The 23443-nt window shown below is 43.6% G+C and overlaps 1 protein-coding gene across 1 annotated transcript in view; it reads right to left on the reverse strand.

Moving 5' to 3' along the window:
* The window catches only part of LOC132805727 (nuclear receptor subfamily 4 group A member 1-like), a 56481-nt gene that overhangs the window by 23811 nt on the left and 9227 nt on the right, over positions 1 to 23443 (reverse strand). The window contains exon 2 of the mRNA XM_060820948.1: positions 11414 to 12228. Coding sequence (XP_060676931.1) covers positions 11414 to 12226 — 813 coding nt within the window. The 5' untranslated portion in view covers positions 12227 to 12228. The remainder of the gene's footprint in view (positions 1 to 11413; positions 12229 to 23443) is intronic.

The following is a 23443-nucleotide window of genomic DNA, read 5'->3' on the forward strand; positions in this document are numbered from 1 at the left end:
GATGTCTGGGAGGTCAGAGGCCAACTGTCAAGTGTTACCAAAAACATGCTAGAATCATTCATGATTTTATTGAATATTTCAACCTCGTAAGAAAAGATAGATCTGTTGTCTACACTGAAGCAATGGATCTTGGGACAGAAGCAGTGGATCTTGGTATGGGCAGCACAGTGGCTAGCACTGCTGCCTCACAGCTCTAGGAACCAGAGTTCAATTCCAGCCTCGGGTGACTGTGTGGAGTTTGCATGTTCTCCCCATGTCTGTGTGCTCTGGTTTCTTCCCACAGTCCAAAGATATGCAGGTGAGGTGGATTGGCCATGGAAGGTTGCCCATAGAGTACAGGGATGTGTAGGTTAACTATGGGAAATGCAAGGTTACAGGAATAGGGGGTTGGATCTGGTGGGATGCTCTTTGGAGTATCAGTGTGAGGTCAATGGGCAGAAGAGCCTACTCCCACACTGCTGGGATTCTATGATTCAGTTAGGAATCCACTGGGCAAAAGTCATTGCGAGCTGAGATAGTCTGGATAATGTTTTCAGAGGCTTTTCTGTTTAATTATTTTTTAAACCAGTCATTTTTCATTGTAATTTTTCCCATATATATATTTCCACACTTGTGCTACTTTATTTTAAACTTTAATAACTTTGGATGTGTCCCATCATTTGAGCAAACAGTAAACGACAAATGAAAGCAAATTTCATGAAGTTTATTAAAATACTAATGCCACTCACATTATTGAGGTTAAAACTCAAAAATTGCAATAGTAGAAGGAGCAGGCAGTAAAAAAGACAAACAGTATGTTGGCCTTCATAGCGAGAGGATTCGAGCACAGGAGCACAGATGTGTTGTTGCAATTGCACAGGGCCTTGGTGAGACCACACCTGCAGTACTGTGTGCAGTTCTGGTCTCCTTATCTGAGGGAGGATGTATTCGCTATAGAGGAGTGTAACAAAGGTGCATCAAATTGATTCCTGAGAATGGCAGGAATAACATATGAGGTGAGATGGAGTTGGTTAGAATTCTATTCACTAGTATTTAGAAGAATGAAGGAGTATCTCACAGAAATGTGTAAAATTCTAACAGGACTAGACAGGTTAGATGCAGGAAGAACGTTCCCAATGGTGAGGGAGTCCAGACTCAGGGATTATAATTTAAGGAGAAGGGGTAAATGATTTGGGACTGAGATGAGAAGAAATGGCTTCACCCAGAGGGGAGCCTGTGAAATTCTCTACCACAGAAAAAGTGATTGAGGCTAAAACATGTGTTTTCAAGAAGAAGTTAAGTGTAGCTCTTCTGGCAAAAGGGATCAAGGGATATAGGGAGAGGGCAGGATTAAGGTATTGAGTTCAATGATCAGCCAAGATGATACTGAATGGCGGAGCAGACTCATGGGGCTGAATGGCCGACTCTTGCTCCTATTGTCTATGTTTATGTGAACTGTTGGAAATTCAGACTGAACAACTGATCACAAAAGGCATGGGTATGTTGAAGCCAAGAATTAGATTAGATTACTTACAGTGTGGAAACAGGCCCTTCGGCCCAACAAGTCCACACCGACCCGCCGAAGCGCAACCCACCCATACCCCTACCCCTTCATTTACCCCTTACCTAACACTATGGGTAATTTAGCATGGCCAATTCACCTGACCCACACATCTTTGGACTGTGGGAGGAAACCGGAGCACCCGGAGGAAACCCACGCAGACACAGGGAGAATGTGCAAACTCCACACAGTCAGTCGCCTGAGGCGGGAATTGAACCCGGGTCTCTGGCGCTGTGCCACCGTGCCACCCACAAATTGTGAACTGTATTCTGTTAAAACTTAATGAATTATGAATTTATTTGCTTCCACAATTTGGTTAGTTTAAAGTTGCACAGTGACATTGTAACTGACAACCCATAACATACACTTGTCCATATTTAAAAATCTTAGGAGATCCCAAACATTTCAACTCACAGATCATGAAGTACTTTGTGAAGTGTGGTTATTGCTGTAATGTAGGAAATGAGGTAGTCACTTAATGCACATCAACTTCCCCCAATCAATATGGTCTGCTTTTGTGAATACTAGTCAGAGGAAAAGTATTGGCCCAGAGATGAAGAACAACACCTCTGCCCTTCTCAGAAATTTTGGCCATGAGATTTTTTTTCATTGTCACCTGAGAGGACAAATGAGGCCTCAGTTTGACTCCATCCTATTTTTACATGCACACTATGCAGTGAAATCCCTGCTGGCATGGTCTGGTCACCTCTCCAAATGCTAGTGAACCAGTCTACTGTAAATTCCTTATAAACTGATCGTGTGGTTTTGGGCCAAATTTAACTTGATTTTTTTATTATTCTTACTGTAAATACAATTACATGCCTGCTTGAGATTCAGTGGTTATAGAACACATGCAAATAACATCTGACATTAATGCAAAGCAGAATTATTTGTAAGCAGTCAATCAAATAAGAACAAAAGGTTATAAGTTACTTTCCTTAGGGCAAGGCAGTGAAGGAGCTGAATCGATGATATCCAAGAAGGGTGGGTACAGTGTAGTGGGGCTAAAAGGGTTAAATTATGAGCTTGTGTAGACCAGGCTCTATGTGTAGAAGGTTAAAGACTGGTCTAATTGACATATTGGAGATAATTTAAAGATTTGTTAGGATAGGTAGAGAGGAACTATTTCCTCTGGTAGGAATCCAAAACGGGGTTGTGGGCAGGGGAAACCTTAAAATTGGAGAGATGTCATTCAGTGTTAATGTCAGGAAATGGTTGATGTCAAAAAGAATTTCTTCACACAAAGGATTGTGGAAATCTGGAGCTCCCTCACTCTGGAGTCAATTGAAAATTTAAGATTTTTGTTGGTTATTAAGGGGTACAGAACGAAAATGGAAAGCTGGAACTATGAACTAACCATGGCAGACAGAATTCAATGTAAGCAAGTGTTAGGTTATTCATTTTAGACCAAGGAAGGATAGATCAGAGTACTTTCTAAGATGGTATGATGTCAAACACAGTGGATGTCCAAAGAGACTTGGGGATCAGATGGTTAGATCTTTAAAATGCCACAAACAGGAGCAGAAAATAATCAACTAAGCTAATGGCATTTAAATCTGGAGGATTGGAGTAGAAGGATGCAGAGGTTATGCTGCAGTTATACAAGACCCTGGTTAGACCCAACTTGGGATACTGAGAGCAGATCTGGGCACCACACCTTAGGAAGCATAAATTAGCCTTAGGAGAGAGTTCAATGTAGGTTTACAAGAATGATACCTGGACTTCAGCGGTTAAGTTATGAGGAGAGATTACACAAATTAGGCCTGTTTTCTCCATAATTTGGAAGGTTAAGGGGTAATCTTAACAAATTATTCAAGTTATGAGCAGGAAAGACAGGGTAGATAAAGATAAACTATTTCCACTGTTTGGGGATTCTGGAACTGGGAGTATAGTCTGAGAATTAAGGTCAGACCATTCAAGAGAGATGTTAGGAAGCACTTCTACACACAAGGGCGGCACGGTGGCACAGTGGTTAGCACTGCTGTCTCACAGCGCCTGAGACCCAGGTTCAATTCCCGACTCAGGCGACTGACTGTGTGGAGTTTGCACGTTCTCCCTGTGTCTGCGTGGGTTTGCTCTGGTTTCCTCCCACAGTCCAAAGATGTGCAGGTCAGGTGAATTGGCCATGCTAAATTGCCCGTAGTGTTAGGTAAGGCGTAAATGTAGGGTATGGGTGGGTTGCGGGTCGGTGTGGACTTGTTGGGCCGAAGGGTCTGTTTCCACACTGTTAGTAATCTAATCTAAAGGAGATTTGCAACTTTTTTCCACAAACAGCAGTGGATGCTTGATCAGTTGTTTTAAATCTGAAATTGATTTTTTTTGTTAAGCAAAGTTGGGCGATAAATCACTGAATGGCCTACTCCTGTTCTTATGTTCCTAAATGAATGGGAAAAACAAGCTTGATGCTTTATTCTTCTTAATCTCTATTCATTCAGAGGATGTAGGCATCGCTGGCTCAGCCCGGAATTTATTGTCCTGTCCCTAGTTGCCCCCCTTGAGAAGGTGGGGGTGAGCTGCCATCTTGAACCGCTGCAGTCCGTGTGCTGTGGATTGACCCACAATGCCCTGAGGGAGGGAATTCCAGGATTTTGTCCCAGTGGCACTGAAGGAACAGCGATATATTTCCAAGTCAGGATGGTGAGGGGCTTGGAGGGGAACTTGCAGGGGGTGGTGTTCCCATGTATCTGCTGCCCTCGTCCTTCTAGATGGAAGTGGTTGTGGGTTTGGAAGGTGCTGCCTGAGGATCTTTGGTGAATATCTGCAGTGCATCTTGTAGATGGTATGCACTGTATCAAGCTGGACAACCTCCCCGTCCCTGTGTTCTCAAAACCTTGGAACCAGTCAGGCGTTTTGTTGGTTTTTATAGCACAAGGAGAGTTGAGAAGAGTGCATCACAGCAGTGCAAACAACCTGCTTCCTTAATCGTACCGATCTTGAAATGTACTCGTGAGTAAAGATTATGTGTGGAGGAAGAGTGGGCGGGGAAATTCTCAGGCCACTGCTTTTCAGTGAAAGCATGAGTTAGTCACAAGTGAATCACGAGCAAGTTATAAAGGTCTCTCTTGGAAATGTAATCACTGTGGTATTCCCCTGGTCCCCAATGCATTCTCAATTTTTACCACAAGTTCAGAAAAGGCACTTGAAGCAGTCACACATCTTGCACGACTTTTAAATTTATTCAAAATAGTCACTGGCACGTTCCTTTGTAAAACTTATTTTCCTTATTCACAACCTAGAAGATGGGATTTAGTGAGGTTTTATTTTGGTGTGGGGGACAAGGAGTTATTTAAAGTACAACAGAATCCATTTCTAAACACTAATCTGGGAGTTGATCCAAAGCAGAAGAACATGCTATTGATGGCAGAGTCTGCCAAAGAGTTGTTCCACTATCGAAGTCCCCAGTGGTGACATCACTATGGTTGGACACTGTCCACTGAGCCACAATCTATATATTTTCAATTGCAGCAAATATTTTTACCCCTTTACAACACAGGAGACCTTTTTGGCTCTTGCTTCAATTGAATCTTTGACACAGATATCCAATTCACTCCACTCCCCTGCTCTTTTCCAATTTTCCTGAGAATATTTCCCCTTCAGGAACTTATCCAACTCTCATTTGAGTGTCATCATTGAATATGCTTCCAGCATCCTTTCAGGCAGTACACTCTAGATCCGAGCAACTTACAGCATGAAGAATTGCCTCCTTACCCATGCTCGGGTTCTTTTGTCAATTGTCTGAAATCTTTGTCCTCTGGTTAGCAGCTTTTTCTGCCACTAGACACAATTTTTCACTCTGTTGAGAGCCCTCATAGCTTAGAATCTCTCTATGAAATTTCCTTTCAACATTCACTGCTCTAAGGGCAACATTCTAATGTTCTCCAGTCTATCAGCAGCTCTCTAACTGAACCCTAACCAGTCATCTAAAAACAGATTAGCAGAATTTCTTTGATTTTACACTCCATATTTTCCAACAGTTATCCTTGACTTTCTCTCCTTTTTATATAATGTCAAGTCTCTTATTAAATAGGTTGGTAGTCATATAACTTCCAAGTTGTATCCATAACCTTGACCGTCCCTATCTCTGTAATCCCCTCCAGCCTCCACATCCCTCCCTAACTCTGCAGCCTACTCTGACTCTACAGCACTTCAAGCCTGGCCTCCCCAATTTTCAACCCTCAACCATTGATGGCCGTTCATTCCATTACCAAGACCGTAAGTTCTGGAATTCCCTCTCCAACTGCCAGTTTCTTTACAATGCCTCTCGAAATCTACCTCTTTGGCCAGGTGTTGGTTCTTCTGTCTTATCACCTTGGGGTGCAGGTTCACAGTTCCTTAAAAGTGGAGTCGCAGGTAGACAAGATGATGAAGAGAAGGTGGTGTTTGGTACACTTGCTTTTATTGGTCAGTGCATTGAGTATTGGGGTTGGGAGGTCATGTTGCAGCTGTACAGGCCACTATTAAAATACTGCATCTAATTCTGGTCTCTCTGCTACAGGGAAGATGTTGTTAAGCTTGAGAGGGTTCAGAAAAGATTTACAATGATGTTGCGAGGGTTGGAGCTACAGGGAGAGACTGAACAGGCTGGAGTTATTTTCCTTGGAGCATTGGAGGCTGAGGGGTGACCTTATAGTGGTTTATAAAATCATATGAGACATGAACAGGGTGATTGGCCAAGGTCTTGTCCCGAGGGTAGGGGAGTCCAAAACTAGAGGGCATAGGTTTAAAATTTAAAAGGGAACTAAGAGGCAAATTTTTCAAGGAGGAGAAAGTGAGGACTACAGACGCTGGAGATCAGAGTCAAAAGTGTGGCAATGGAAAAGCACAGCAGATCAGGCAGCATCCGAGGAGCAGGAGAGTTGACGTTTCGAGCATAAGCCCTTCATCAGGAAACTTTTTCATGCAGAGGGTGGTACGTGTATGGAATGAGCTGCCAGAGGAAATGGTGGAGGTTGGTACAATTACAACATTTAAAAGGCATCTGGATGGGTATATGAATAGGAAGGGTTGAGGGATATGGGCCAAATGTTGACAAGTGGGACTAGATTAGTTTAGGATATCTGGTCAGCATGGACAAGTTGGACTGAAGGACCTGTTTCTGTGCTGTACATGGTTATGATTCGATCTTCTTGTTGGGCTCAATGTCAGATTTGTGGAGATTTGTACTTCTATGGAACACCTTGCAATGGTTTAGCATGTTAAAGGCACCATGCTAATGCAATTTGTTGCAGCTGTAACATTTTAGATTAGATTAGATTACTTACAGTGTGGAAACAGGCCCTTCGGCCCAACAAGTCCACACCGACCCGCCAAAGCGCAATCCACCCATACCCCTACATATACCCCTTACCTAACACCATGGGCAATTCACCTGACCCGCACATCTTTGGACTGTGGGAGGAAACCGGAGCACCCGGAGGAAACCCACGCAGACACGGGGAGAACGTGCAAACTCCACACAGTCAGTCGCCTGAGGCAGGAATTGAACCCAGGTCCCTGGCGCTGTGAGGCAGCAGTGCTAACCACCGTGCCACCGTTTTAGTTAATTTCAGAGTTGGAATTGGGACAAGGATTTGGGCTAGAGGGGTGAGAAGACTATGGTTCTGAGGAAAGGATAGCACATCCTTCCATGTGTTAGTTGCAACTGAGGGTGAAGGCTTTTTTCTGAAATTGCTGATGGAAATTCAGTTGGGAAAAGTGTTTTAAAGAATTTGGTTTGCAGCTCCCTTATTTTCTCTTGCCCCCTTATCTCAGTGGCTTGAAAGCTGAGTTCCCTGTACATTCCTCCCTTAGTTTGTCCTTCAAACGATGCCACATCTGTAAAAGCCACTTGGTTTCTGCGATTGGGCATTAGATGACCCTGGCATGCATTTTCCCATGGAACCACAAGCCAAGACTGAAAAGGCACACACAGCACTAGCCTTGGGGATAACTATAAATTATTCTATACTTAGCGGAAATGAATGAACCATTGAAAAATGTTTGATGTAGTTTTCAAATGCAAATACAGTCCATTTTCCATTATATCCGAGTGCAAGGTCTAACCCCACTTGAAACCATAAAAACAATGAACCATTGGGAGTACAAGGCCCACTATTTTCTGGAGTTTTTTTTTCCCAGATACTTCATTAAGCTTATACATAGAGTGCCACTTTGTAACAAACTTAAACCAAGCAGTGGACAGCCTGAAACTGTCCAGAATATAAACAATGCATCCAAAACCTATTTTTCCCAATGCTTTGCATTCAGTGCTACAGAGCTATTCATCATTAACTGTGTTCTCACTCGGACATTTGAGCACATAGTCTCAGGTGGTAGAGGCAGTATTACACTGAGAGAGAGATGCATCTTTCAGATCAAGTTAAAATCGAGGCCTCTCTGCATTCAGGTGACTGTAAAAAGTCCACAGCTCCACTTCATTGAGAATGTTCCTTGTGTTCAGACTAATATCCATCCCTCCACTAACATTTTTTAAAGTTAATAGATTTATCTGGTCATTAACTGCAGTACTGTTTGTGGAATGCTAAAGTGAGTAAATTGGTCTGTATTTGCCTAGCAAACAGTGATTGAAAAGTAAGCCATTTTAGGAAGCTCTCTGAATTTCTATGATCTTTAAAGGTACAATATCAATAAAGTCCCAAAGAGTCAATTAAATTGCATCAGTAGTTCAACAAATATTAGAACTCATCCCCTGATGCCACCCCTTTTCCCTGGGGTGGGGGAGTCCAGAACTAGAGGCCATAGGTTTAGGGTGAGAGGGGAAAGATATAAAAGGGACCTAAGGGGCAACTTTTTCACACAGAGGGTGGTGCGTGTATGAAATGAGCTGCCAGAGGAAGTGGTGGAGGCTGGTACAATTACAACATTTAAAAGGCATCTGGATAGGTATATGAATAGGAAAGGTTTGGAGGGTTATGGGCTGGGTGCTGGTAAATGGGACTAGATTGGGTTAGAATATCTGATCGGCATGGACTGGTTGGACCGAAGGGTCTGTTTCCTTGCTGTACATCTCTAAGACTATGACTCTGCCCCATACCAAACCTATTTGAGGAAAGAGAAGCAAATGGAATCAGGGCTGTACCGCACAGAAACAGACCCTTCGGTCCAACTCGTCCATGCCAACCAGATGTCCAAGATAAATATAGTCCCATTTGCCAGCATTTGGCCCATATCCCTCTAACCCCTTCCTATTCATATACCCATCCAGATGGCTTTTAAATGTTGTAATTGTACCAGCCTCCACCACATCCTCTGGCAGTTCATTCCATACACACACCACCCTCTGTGTGAAGAAGTGCCCCTTAGATCCCTTTATATCTTTCCCCTCTCACCCTAAACCTATGCCCTCTAGTTCTGGACTCCTCCACCCCAGGGGAAAGACCTTGTCTATTTACCCTACCCATGCCTCTCATAATTTTATAAACCTCTATAAGGTCACCCCTCAGTCTCTGATGCTCCAGGGAAAACAGCCCCAGCCTGTTCAGCCTCTCCATATAGTTCAGAACAATTCTAATCATGAACTGTGACTGATCAGGTGCTCTAAGTATTTTGAAATGGGTAAATCCAAACAACAAAGACAAAATTCAATAGCTCGTGCTGCAAATTCACCCGAATGGTCTTATGGATAAGGCATTTGCCTCCTAGGCCAGGGACTGTGGACTCAAATCCCATCTAGCATGACAAGCGTTAGGGCTACACAGTGGATCAGTGGTTAGCACAGCTGCTTCACAGCACTAGGGACCAAAGGTCAATTCCACCCTCGAGCGACTATCTGTGTGGAGTTTTCACATTCTCCCTATGTCCATGCGGGTTTGCTCCCACAATCCAAAGATGGACAGGTTGGATGGATTGGCCATGAGAAATACAGGGATAGGATAGAATGCTCTTTTGAGGGTTGGTGTGGACTCAATGGGCCAAACAGCTTGTTCCACACTATGAAAATACAGCAGTCTGTCAATCGTTCAGATCAGTGAGCCTGTACTTTGAAAGAACAATCCAATTTGTTCCACACTACTGCAGGACTCTGCAGATTGGTCACTTTTAAGTATCTATCCAACTCGCTTTCAAAGGTTCAACACTCACAGTGACCCTGGCAATCAACTTCCACAGATTTGAATGAAGAGCTAAGCAGGAGCTCTTTTGGAAAATTTCAGTGCCCTGGTGTCTTTTGATCTTGTTCTTGATAGAAGGGCAGTGTTTAAATTGCTTCCAAAGGCTCTGTGGTGTTATCCCAACACTTTTTATTTTGTCCTATATTCTATTTATAGAGGTGAGAGTGGTGTTGTCACAAACTAGTAACCCAGTGACCCAGAGTATTACTCTGGGGACCTTGTTTCAAATCCCAGCATGGCAACGGCTGGAATTTGAATTAAATCAATAGAATTGAAAGCCTGTCTTAGTAATCATGATCACAAAACCATAACTGACTGTTGTCAAAACCTGCATGCCAAATGTCCTTTAGGGAAGTAGTTTGCCTTCCTTACCAGGTCTGGCCTACATGTGGCTCCAGACCCACAGTAATGTGGTTAATAATGATAAGGTCTTGCAAGTCACTTAGCTCAAAACAACTCAGGATGACAACAAATGTGGGCCTTGCTGCTGTTGCTCATCTACCACAAAGGAAGAAATTTTTAAAAACTTAGTGCATTAGAGATCCTCAAAAAGGATCACAGTTTTAACCATGAAGTAAATTCAGACCTTAACTTAGATTATGGCACAGTGTTTCTGTTCGGCAGATTGTTACGGTAAAGGTCAGAGCTGGGAAAGTACAACACGAAAGACCAAAGCTGAGGTGGGGGGGTGGGGGCGGGGATGCAGCATAGAAGCAACCTGAGTGGAAGAAGGACAAAAGAAAGATAGCTCCAAGAGTCAACAGACAGGTGAGTCAGTGGTTAGCACTGCTGCCTCACAGTGCCAGGTACCTGGGTTTGATCGCACCTGTGGGTGACTGTTTAGAGTTTGAGATTCTCCCTGTGTCTCTGTGGGGTTTCCTCCCACAGTCCAAAGACTGTGTAGGTTAGGTAGGTTGGCCATGGAAAATGCAGGATTACAAGGGTAGGGTGAGTCTGGGTGCAATGCTCTTTGGAGGGTTGGTGTAGACTTGAGTGGCCTGCTTCTGTGATGTTTTGATTCTATGACTTGCAGCACTGACAGCCTTATGACTGATTTAGCTGGATTTTGGAGAACTGTACCTTACAAAATATAATTCCTGTAAACCAATGATGTGTGTTACTGATTGCAATAAAGAAATTTACACACCAATACCAATTTTCTTCAAGTAACAACTTGGCATTTGGCATCAAAGTTACCATAGCACATGGAAGATGTAAATCTTTAACTTGCCGAATAAATGCCCTGCCATTTCTGTATCACCTCAAGCCTGCACAATGCTTTTACAGCCAATGAAATGCTTCCAAAGAGCAGTCACTATTACACGGTGGGAAGCATAGCAGCCACCTTATGCACAGCAAGCTCCCACAAACAGTTGTGGTTCAGGCTGAGTTTTGTGGGATGTTAATTGAGAGATAAATATTGGCCAGAGCATTGGGGAGAATACACCCTCCAACCCCTCCCCCCACCAACCTCTGACTTTCTTTGAAACAGCAATGTGGGCTCTTCCATGACCCCCGGAGGAAAACAAATGAGGCCTGAACTGGAGCCTGAACCTTCATGATACCAAAGCGTAAGTACTACCCACCCATTGAGCCATGAGCTCACTCTGCATGGCATTTTGGCAAACAGAATAGGTAAACTATAAAGTGGAAGAAGAAATGTACAACAGGCTTCTGATTTCCGACGATCGGCTTTGTATTATCAAACAGAACCAAAGTTATCTCCCCCCAACTAGTGCTAAGGCTCAAGTAACTGATCAAATACCTTGAAGAAACCTTTGCATCCTTCACAGGTCCGTACACCGTAATGTTGGCAGGAAGCGTTATCTCCACACACCGCGCACTGGCCCTCATTGGAAGGGGGGTTACGAACCGGTGGAGAGTGGATGGGATTGTCTATAACAATGGGACTATCCAAGAGCCGTGGTCCACGGTCCATGGGGAGAGTAGGAAAATTCATGGAGGCTTGGTTGGTGGCATCATAAGACATGGTATCAACAAGCTGGTGGACAGGGTTAGCTCCATGGGAACTCGCATCGAGCCTCATGTGGCATTGTGGCACAGGAGACTCTGAAGGTACCTGCTTAAAAGAAAAGAATGAAAGTTGGGACACATTTTTTTGTTGATCTAACAAATGATCCACCTCACCATATTGCAGTGAGTGATGAGGAAAAGAATCATCCCATATGGATACTTGCTGCATTTGAAAAGTGGGGGTTGAAGGTGAGGGGATGGAACAAGATCCATTGTAATATTGAGAAGATCCACACTGAGGTAGCACCTCTTCCAAATGCATGTTGATTGAGGCTGGGTAACAGCCAAACATCTGAACGTCTTCCACTTTAAATGGAGACTGCTGGTTGGTAAGCATCAGTTGGTACAAGTAGGCATCAAAGTCCCCATTGTTGCTGTCAATGAACGTGTTGAAGCTGGGAAGAGAGGTGGTGGCAGTGATCTCCGTGGTGCCGAGGTCCATTCCAAGCTTTACAAACTCAGGAGTCAAGAAATCAGAACTGTAATCCTCATATGGTCCTCCACTTTGTGGCAAGGTCCCATACTGTGCCTGAAGACAAGGCATCTCTGCAAGGGAAACATATTAAAACTATTCAAGTTAGAGTGTATTTTGGTCTTCATTACATCTTGCACTACTTACTAAAAACAGATTCTAAAGCGACTGATATCTGGTGCTGTCATATAACAGTTTTATTTCACCTGAGGTCAAAGGTCAAGATGGCCAAATGTGTTTATATGTCAACACTACTCTAAATTCAACAAACTGCCAAGCTCACTAGCATTAGAATTTTACATGCAATGGTAACACTAAGTCAATCCAGGTCAAATTTGGCACTCAAATGCCACCCTCATGCCCTCTTGTTCCATTCTTTTATTCAGGATTCTTAAGCTATTTTTGACTCAATTTTCAAATGGAGTTTATGCCGAGTTTGTTGAATGTAAGCTGGTCATTTTTTCTTCAATCTGCACCCAAGATTTTATCCATTGGAAAGTAGATTTTTGAAAAAGTACTTACATGCTCTGCAATGCTGACTTTTCTTTTTAATGTGATGGCTTAATTCATGTTTTGCCCATTAGAATTAACTTTATTGTCACATGTACTCACATGAGTGTAGTGAAAAGTTTACGGTGTCACCATTTACAGTGCCATCTTAGGTACCAAGGTACAGCATCTTAAGAATAACCACATAGCCACAAATAATTTGTAACAGAACACAACAGTGCAGTGCAAGCAGTTGGCTTTATGACAACAGACATTCTAAATACACTGATACCTGCTGCCATCTTGAGACTTTTTATTCATATTTATAAATGGAATAGCATTGGAAAATGTATTTATTTTTGATTGTGTCACAATGCCAAAGGATCCTATGCAAAACAGTTTAAGATTGATTGATTGATTTAATTGTTGGCACATGTACCAAGATACAGTGAAAAGTGCTGTTTTGCATGCTATACAGGCAGATCAAACCATACAAAGTGCATTAGGGTAGAACGGAGTGAGAATACAGTGTTACAGCTGCAGAGAAGGCGCACCTAAGATGATAGGAACAGGAAGAGACCATTCAGCTCTTGAATCTGGTTCTGCCATATTGCAGTTGGCCCATAGTCCATTTCTCTTCTTTTCTTGTAAGTGTGTATGTGTAGCTAACAGCACTTACTACACAAGCTTGCTTGACATTCACCACTGCCTGGATGGCAGCCAGCAGTGAGACATTGGCAGGGATCGAGGGATAAAACCCAGTGCAGCGGAGAGATCCAGCTTGATGTGACTCATGCCCATGGATAAAGAAGGATTGTAATTTGGAACTTTTATCTTTTTGCTTATTTATTACTTCATACTGACAAGAACTATAGTGTTGAATTTTAACTTATTTCTTTTTTTTCACTTTTTAGCTAAGACTTTGTACTTAAGATGGCACCGGAAATGGTGACATAGTACACTTTTCACTGTACTCCCGCATCCCCTGCACTTGAGTACACATGATAATAAAGCCTCATTTTAATTCTCAAAAAACACACGGCCGCTTCCCTTGTTTGGGCAATCCAACACATGCATAAATCCTGCCATCAGCAAACTTGTATGCTATTTCTCTCAGAACCTACATCTGGATAGTTAGTGGCCAGCCAGCAATGATTAAATGCAATCAGATGCCGTGGGGCTGAAGCAAGCAGACACTATTATCGGGAACACAATAGAATGGAGAGGGTGCTTTATTAGCATGTCCTGTTCTTCTGTGCTCAGAACTCCTGGAACTGCAGTGGCTTCCAGGAGATACACATGTTGCTCCAGCAACACACGCAAGTTCCCCTCCCTCTCATCTCTTGAGCCATACATGAGTACGTCAACAGCAAGTGTTCAGATCAAAAAGGAAATGTGAGCCAGCAGAGGGCAAGGTCAATCAAAGCCATTTTGGTTCTTTTTTTTGACCAAACTATGCCAGTGTGTCTCAGTTGCTAACAGCATATTGTGGAGTTCAAGCCCAGCAGCCAACACTCCAGTGTCCTTCAGAGAGTTGGTATGAACTCGATGGGCTGAATGGCCTACTTCCACACTGTTGCGATTCTATGATTCTAAGTTCTTTCTCTCAAAGGAGGCCATATTTCCTTGCTTGAATAGGCATTAAAGAACCCTCCCTCACTAGCTCTGCTTACCAACCCCAGTGTTGGAAGAAGTGCAGGAACATAAGTAGGATCCTGACAGGACCAGGCCTGCCTTAACTCAATTTTCCTGCCTCTCCTCACATCCCATGATCCCCTGGGGGATCAGGATGGCATCCTGACCAACTGATCCCACAAACAAGATTAGCCAATCATTTCTCTCATCACTGTTCCCAAATTTGTCATGCAATAAAATGGTGACTGCCCTCACTAATATATGAATACAGTCATACAGCACAGAAACAGACCTTTTGGTCCAACCAGTCCATGCTGACCATGTTCCAAAACTAAACTATTCCCACATGCCTGCATTTGGCCCATATCCCTCCAAACCTTTCCTATTCCCGTACTTAACCAAATATCTTTTAAACGTTGTAACTGTACCCACATCCACTTCCTCAGGAAGTTCATTCCACACATGGATCACACTATGTAAAACAATTGCCTCACATGTCTTTTTTAAATCTCTCTCCTATCATCTTAAAAATATGCCCACTAATCTTGAAATCCCCCACCTGTGAGAAAAGACACCTGTCATCCATCTTATCTATGCCCCTCATGATTTTATAAACCTCTATAAGGTCACCCCTCAGCCTCCTACATTCCAGTGAAAAAGGTCCCAGCCTATCTGGCCTTTCCTTCTAACTCAAAGCCTCCATTCCCTTCAACATCCTGGTAAATATCTTATGAACCCTCTTCAGCTTAATAATATCCTTCCTAGAACAGGGTGACCAGAACTGGATACAGTATTCCAGAAGAGGTCTCAGCAATGTCCTGTATAACCTCAACATGACATCCCAACTCCTATACTCAAAGGACTGAGTCATGATGGCAAATATGCTAAGCACCTTCTTAACCACCCTGTCTGCATGTGATCTATATGTCACTGTACTGATACACTACTTAATGCAACTTTAAATTCAACTTACTTCACCACATACTTACACTGGGACAAGGCACAATTGAAATGCAAATTGTGAGTACAGAGTGAGAATTATACACATTGCAAATCTTATTTTCTGCTACCTCAAGTCCCTTGCCCAAGCTGACAGGCCAAGGGTTGGCTCCCCAAGTCTACCTTTTCGAAATTTTGAGTGCCAATATACAGCGGGTAGCAAGCAGAGGAGTCTTGGCAAAAGCAAAGAATGAGACTGCCAGATTTTGTGGAAAGAAGAACTCTTTTTACACACTGACATGTGGCATCCCTTTTCCTATACACTAATTGAGCATGGACTCAATCTTTTGCAACAAGCTCCCTCCCTCTCTTTGACATGGACTGAGTGCAATGTAATTGACCCAAATTGCAGCAAAAAAAGTACAAAAACAAGGCAAATCTTAACAATTAAGTGATAGAAACAGAAATATGCTTTTCTTTCTTCTATGCAGAGTTGACCCACATGAGGCTGCTGGACCAGATAACATCCCTAGCAGAGGGCTCAGAGGATGCTCTGACATACTGGTGGATGTTCTCACAGGCATCTTCAACAGCTCCCTGAGCTGAGCCATAGTTCCAACATGCTTCAAAGCCACTGTCATCGTCTCCGTGCCAAAGAAGTCTTCAGTGTCCTGTCTCAACGACTACCACCCCATTGCGCTAACACCCATCATCATGAAGTGTTTTGAGAGGCTCGCGATGAGGAAGATTAATACCCTGCTGCCCTCTTCACTGGACACCCTGCAGTTCACATATCATCCAAACTGCTTAACAGATGATGCCATTTCCAACACCCTCAAGCTGGCCCTCACCCACCTGGAGAAAAAGGACCCTCATGTCAGACTACTGTTCATAGACTTCAGTTCTGCATTTAACACTATCATTCCTCAGCACCTGGTTGGAAAGCTGGATCTGCTGGGCCCAAATATCACTCTTTGTAACTGGATCCTGGACTTCCTGACTGGGAGACCTCAGCTAGTCTGGATTGGGAACAGTATCTCCAACACCATTACACTGAGCACGGGGGCTCCCAGAGCTGTGTGCTCAGTCCACTGCTGTTCACCCTGCTGAGACACAACTGTGCAGCAACGCACAGGTCGAATCACAAGTTCGCTGATGATACGACTGTAGTGGATCTCATCAGCACGACCGATGAGTCAGCATTTAGAGAGGAGCTGCAGTGGCTAACAGACTGGTGTAGAGCCATCAACCGGTCTCTGAATGTGGACAAGATGAAAGAGATGGTTGTTGACTTCAGGAGGGCACCAAGCGACCATTCTCCACTGGACATCAATGGCTCCCCCATGGAGATCGTGAAGAGCACCAAATTTCTTGGTATTCACCTGACAGAGAATCTCATCTGGACCCTCAACACCAGCTCCATAGCCAAGGAAGCCCAGCAGTGTCGCTACTTTCTGTGTAGGTTGAGGAAAGTCCAACTCCTACCCCCATCCTCACCACATTCTACAGAGGGTTTATTGAGAGTACCCTGAGCTGCTGCATCTCTGCCTGGTTCAGGAATTGCACCATCTTGGATCGTGAGACCCTAAAACAGATAATGAGGACAGCTGAGAGGGCCATCGGGGTCTCTTTTCCCTCCATTACAGACCTTACACCACACGCTGCATCCGAAAGGCTAAGAGCATTGTGGAAGACCCCACACACTCCTCACTCAAACTCTTCTCCCTCCTGCCATCTAGTAGAAGATACCGGAGCGTTTGGTCTCAGCCAGACTGTGCAAGTTTCTTCCCCCAAGCCATCAGGTTCCTTAACACTATAAAGTCAGACCCTATTCCATCTGAAACTCTTGCCACAACTTTGAACTGCTGCTAGAACAATATTTTACTAATTATTCTTTTATTACACTGTAATTTGTACACCACTGTGCCTATTTTCTTGAAATGTCAGAAATCACTGTGCTGTCTTGTAAGTTTTGCACTTCTTATGCACTTTATGCCACCTTGTGTCCGATCGTGTAGTTTGTGCTGTCCATGTAGCATCTTCGTCCTGGAGGAACACTGTCTCGTTTTTACTGTATCAGTTGTATATGGTACAAATGACAAATAAGGCTACTCTTGACTCTTCTTCTCCTGCCAGTGAAGTGAAAGAGTGGTTTGACCATATTTAGCAAAACATTAAAGAACTGTTAGTCATAAGAAATCTGTCATTAAATCAGTTCAGTTACTTCACAGATGGGCACATTGGAATTACAAAGTGGGATTTGGCAGGTATTTATCCGCATCTTGCTGGAGGGCCATCTGGTGGTGAGCTCTTGCAAACACATTTTGGCAGGGAATTTCCCTAATTGTGTGGCCCTGCCACCATCTGAAAGCCACATGAAAAAAAATAGCTGTATCTGGTTAACAGGGCATGTTTACTCCAAATGTTTCAGGTTCTACCACAGTGTTTGACAACAGAAATAGCCTCACCTTTGACCCAGAATTCATTGTGAAATGTAACCTCAACTGTTAGCGCACTTGCCACATATGCCTCAGTTGCTGCTTAACTCTGAAGCTCTTGGTGGTAAATATTCTGGCAGCAGACCACATTTGTTGAACCCAACACTCCACCAATGGTCAGTACCTCCCCAGAAACATTCTGCCAACAGGTTCGCCATCTGGTTCCCTTGCAGCCTTAAGATCTCACCATTATCACCTTGTAATTTCCTGCACTTATTTTCCCTTTTACTTGTAGATCAGCGCAGGTTTTTATTCCATTTCACAAATGCAAAAAATGGAGATGACTTAGGTAACTCGGTGGGAAAGGGGCTCCTGTAGGCAGTAGGAATAGTAAACAGTTAATGTTTTATAGCATCAACAACCAAAGTATCACCCTGGATGAGTACAAAGGGATGTGAATAGTCTGGCCTCCAAAATAAAAGGTTGGCATTCTGTGCTGACACATACTAAATCTCTTCTATCTAAAAAAAGTCAGACTGCAAGGACTGTGTGCTTAGTGAAACGTTCAATAGCGAACATGTTACTAGATAGACAGAAACAGCAGGGAGTCATTAGCAGTGAGTGGGTTTTTACTGTGGTTTCTTAGAATATGTCACTCTGACTCTGAGTCAGAGTCACTTGCAGTATAGCCTATTTAGCCACATCAAGTACATCTGGGCTCTGTGCAGAGCAATGCAGTCACAGTCCCACTCTCCCTGCCTCATTCCCCCAGTAATGATCTTGATTATGTAAAAGGTAGCTATGGTGGCTCAGTAGTTAGTACTGTTGCCTCACAGTGCCATGGATCTGGGTTTGATTCCACCTTTGTGCAACTGTTTGTGTGGAGTTTGCACATTCTCCCTGTGTCTGTGTGGGTTTCCTCCTATAGTTCAAAAGGTGTCCATGTTAGGTGGATTGGCCATGACAAATATGGGGTTACAGGTACAGAGTCTGGTTGGGATGATCTTTGGAGGGTCAGTGTGGACTTGTTTGGCTGAATGGCTTGCTTCTACACTGTAGGGGCTCTGCATTGTTTTGAGGAAGGGTGACTAGATCAGAAACGTTAACTTCAATTTCTCTGCACAGATGCTGCCAAAACTGCTGAGATTTTCCAGCAACTTCTGTTTTTGTTAGGGATTCTATGCTCCTTTTCCACTGGTTTGCAGCTTTCACCATGAAGCTGTTTACATAGGCTCTTACTACACCATGGTCACAACACTGCCTCTCTTCTTTGTGTTGTCCCTGGGTTGAAATGAAAGCTTTCCACCGTAGTTCATTCGTTTTCCAAAGCTTCAAAAAGCATTTTTTTCAATTCATTCACAGGATGTAGACACTACTGGCTAGACCAATATGCACTGTCCATCTTGAATTGCCCTTGAACTGAATTGTTTGTATAACCATTTCAGGGGCAGTTAAGAAGTAACCACATCCCTGTGGGGTCTGGAATCACAGGAAGGCCAGACAAGGTAAGGAAAGCAGATTTCCTTTCCTGAAGGGCATTAGTGAACCAGATGGGTTTTACAAAAATCATCAGTCGTTACAATTAAACTAACTCTGAACTCTAGACCTTCCAAATTCAAATTTCACATTCCTGCAGTGATCACAGGATTTAAACCATGAACCTACTAGTTTAGACGACTAGCCCAGCAATAATGTCACCAGTCTGGGACTCCTTATCCTGTCCTAAGCCTTCCCTTCCATTTACAATCAACTGGCTTCTGCTTTAGCTTTACCCAGTTCCACAGTTGTAAACTCAACGGACTCTGACCTTTCCTTTGGGTAAGGAGAAAACAAACCGCAAAGGAAAACAACAGGGTAGGAGGGGGCAGCTATACATATGCAAATCTAGAGTAATATTTCTGAATTGGGTGGCTTGTGCATAAGATTGGTAGTTTTGCCCTTGCTTGGTGGGTGAAGGCAACCTGAATATTGGCTGAAGGTGGGACGATGCTGAGCCACGATGCCCGTCACTGTTGAATTTCCCACAAATAGTCACGTTGTGAGGAGTGCCCGCCTGGATATGATAGTGGTGTGGTCAACCGAAAGTCAGCCGAACTATTCACCAGGAAGAGTCAGCTCCTCGTTGCATGGAGGTGGTAAATACAGATAAACCAGTGTATGTAACGAGACTATATGCCAACCTGCTTATCAACGCTACAAATGCAGTTTCTCAAAATCTTTCCGTGCTCCCACAATCGCTGCTGGAATTGAGTCTGGAAAATGGGTACCACACTTCCAGCCCGCTTTGAATGCAGACCAATGTGACATCTGCCACTGAATATCACCATAGTTACCTTTACTAGGTCACTCCTCGCCACGCCAACAACAAGCTGAAAGGGTAAAAAAAACCTGCACTGAGACTGGCTGGAAACATGTCAATAAAAGGGGTTAGAAAACAATGTTAATTTGAGCCAGAGAACTGAGAGTTAAAGCACATTCAGATGTCCTTTACTGACCGACCTTGGCTGAAACTCATAAATAAATGTTCTATAGACACTTACAGAGAATGTTCTACATCTTTAATGAAGAGAGATGACTTGTGTAACTCTGCATTCCTCCAGTTCTGACCTCGTATGCAGCTCTGATTTTAATCACTGCTCCATAAGCTGTGTTGGCTTCAAGCTCCTTCTGTAAATTCCCCAGCTCTCTCCTCCTTTAAGACACTGCTGAAAATGGACCTGTTTGGCCTACCCTTTCGTTAGTTAGGGGGGGGGAGGGTGTTGTTTCCACTGGTGGGTGAAACTAGAACTAGGGGGCATAGCCTCATATTAAAGGGGGAACAAGATTTAAGACTGCATTGAGGAGGAACTTCTTCACCCAAAGGGTTTTGAATCTGTGACCCATTCCCTGCCCAATGAAGCAGTTGAGACTACTCAGCTGAATGATTTTAAGGCAAAGATAGATTTTTAAACAGTAGAGGAATTAAGGGTAGTAGTTAATGGGCAAGTAAGTGGAGCTGAGTCCATGAAAAGATCAGCCATGATCTTACTGAATGGCAGAGCAGGCTTGGAGGGCCAGACGGCCTACTCCTGCTCCTGTTTCTTATATTATGTTAAAGGTGCTATGTAACTGTGTGCCGTGTGTTTTCTCAGCATGTACACCAATGGCTGGTTCATTTGCTTTTTGGCTTGGCCTAGGTTACGTAGGTGGGGAGGGCTCACTGAAATGCTGGTCGACCACCTCAGCCCTCTTATCCAAACCTTTTTGGGTTTGGCAGGTGGCTTGATCTTCCTGCTGTATCCAGGCTAAGGACTGTCACTTAATATTCATTGGTTTGCTACATTCCTTCATAACACTTTATTCCTGGAGTGTGACTCAAACCCAGTGCCTTCCAACTCTGAGCCAGGAAAGCTACACTCCAGCTCATCCTCATACAATATCAGCATGTTGTGCCAGTTACAGATTCATTACCTTAGGCACAGCCACAAAGTTCGCCAGGAGGGCTGTACAGAGCAAAAGGACACAGACAGGCAGAGGAGTTTGCTGAATTCTGGGCTGGTCCTACATAAGCCCAGTTAGCCAAGGGTCAGTTAGCCCTAAACTGTTCTGACTCATGGCTAAAGTGGGAAGAGTTTTGAGATTATTTCGAACCTCTAGATTTTTAGCTTGCACTTTATAAATGGGTTGTGGGATGGGTTGGGGGTGGTGGTGCAAAGGGATTGGTACTGTCAAGAAAACGGGACAATTAAGAAATGGAAATCCCTCTTGTAACTCAAGATTATGCAATGAGGATGGTTCAAGTATTGGGCCTGTGAGATTCTGTTATGGGTGCCAAACAATCTTTTAAAGATGATGATTTTGAAAAGGGGACTAATTGTTCCTGCTGGTGTATTGGCCCTAGGGGAGGAGCATTTACAGTCTAAAAACTCTCTGGGGGAGGCAGTGGCTTAGTGCTGGAATATTAACCCAGGGACCCAGGTCATATTTTGGGGAGCCTGGGTTTGAATCCCACCACAGCAGATGGTGGAATTTGAGTTCAATAGAAAAAACATTTGGAATTAAGAGTCTAGTGATGACCATGAATCCATTGTCAGGAAAAACCCATCTGGCTCACTAACCTCTTTCAGGGATGGAAACTGCCATTCTTACCTGGTCTGGCCTACATAAACAAAGCTTTTCACTGTACTTAGGTACATGTAACAATAAATAAACAAACATGTGACTCCAGATCCACAGCAATGCGATTGATTCTTAACTGGGTAATTAGGGATGGGCAATAAATGCTGGCCTAGCCAGAGGTGCCCACATCCCATGAATGAATAAAACAATTACCTTTAATTGACCTCAAAATGTACCAAATGCAACTTTAATGTGGTTTGAAAGAGTCACGGTAGCACTTCAACAACATGTGACATACCCCTCCTCTCTTTATTACCAAAGTGTGACTGGTATCTCAACACGGTTTTCTTTTTTAAAAAGCTCCTTAAGTTACAGGCCAGAGACGTCCACAGCCCTAGCCTGAGCCTCTGCACGATCTCAGTCCAGGGGATGCATGGGTGGAGGTCAAGATGGCTTAGAGTCAGTTCCATGACAATTAGATTGGGCAAGGAATGAGGGTGGAAAACCCCCAAAATCAGGGTTTCTGCTTTTGGCTGAGAATCCAAACAGCTGGAAAATCCATGTGTGTATGGACAATGTCAATTGTAACACTGCTGTGACGGCTCTTGTGGTGCAATAACATGGTGATGTATCCTTTTTTGATACCTATGCTCATCCATGAGGAATGTCCCAGAACTCAGAAAACCATAGTCCAGTAAGGCCCATCAACTTTCAGGGGGAAAAGGGAAGGCTTATGTACGGCATAGGAATTTAGCACAATTCAAAATGAAGGGGTTGCACCCAGTGGTGCAGCAGAACATTAGCCTTGGTCGTGAACTCACGTGTAGCTGGACTGGAGAGGAGCTAAATAGTTCCCTTCTATACTGAACCAGAATTAGATACAGCCGACATTCCACTGCATAGGAACAGGCCACTCAGCCCCCACATCAACTGATCTAATGCTATCAAAATATCCTGCTCCTGCTTTCTCCCACATGTTCATCCATCTTCCCCCTCAAATGCATCTATGCTATTGCCACAAGGCAATGTTGAGGGGAATGAGTTCCATATTTTAACTATTTTTCACATGAAGATATTCCACCTGAATTCCCTGCTGGACTCAATAATGGCCATCTTATATTAATGTCTCTCAGCTCTGGACACCCCTTCCCAGCTCCCACAACTGGAAACATCTCCTCCATATCTGCCTTCTCTAACCCTTTCCAAATCTCAAAAGGTTGTTATAAGGTTGCTCTTCAGTCTTCTACAGCCTGTTCAGTCTTTCCTGGCCGGCAGAACTGTTCTTGTACCTTGTCTCAATTGTTTTTGATATCTTCTTCAGCAACTCCTCACACTTTTGTTGTAAAACATGGAAACCTAAAAACGTGGAAAGCTGTTCATAAGTCTCCCTTGTTGAATGATTTCGTCTCTTACTTTCAGAGCTCCCACCCCTCTGAAAATGTGGCAGTTTTGCCTGATATTTTGTTCAATAACTCAGTGACACCTTGTCAGTTTACTTCAAAGAGACATATTCATTGCTCAGTAAACTGGGTGTTGAGATACTTGTGGTTAAAGTCAAGACAACAGCAACCTGGGTGTTATCAATGACAAACTAACACCTACCAATCTGTACAAAAATAGGTCAGAAAAAAGCATCATCACATCCTGTCCTGAGTATAATATCATTAGACAGTGGAATACTTTCGGCACC

The sequence above is a fragment of the Hemiscyllium ocellatum genome, chromosome X, assembly GCF_020745735.1.
Source record: "Hemiscyllium ocellatum isolate sHemOce1 chromosome X, sHemOce1.pat.X.cur, whole genome shotgun sequence".
Classification (NCBI taxonomy): domain Eukaryota; kingdom Metazoa; phylum Chordata; class Chondrichthyes; order Orectolobiformes; family Hemiscylliidae; genus Hemiscyllium; species Hemiscyllium ocellatum.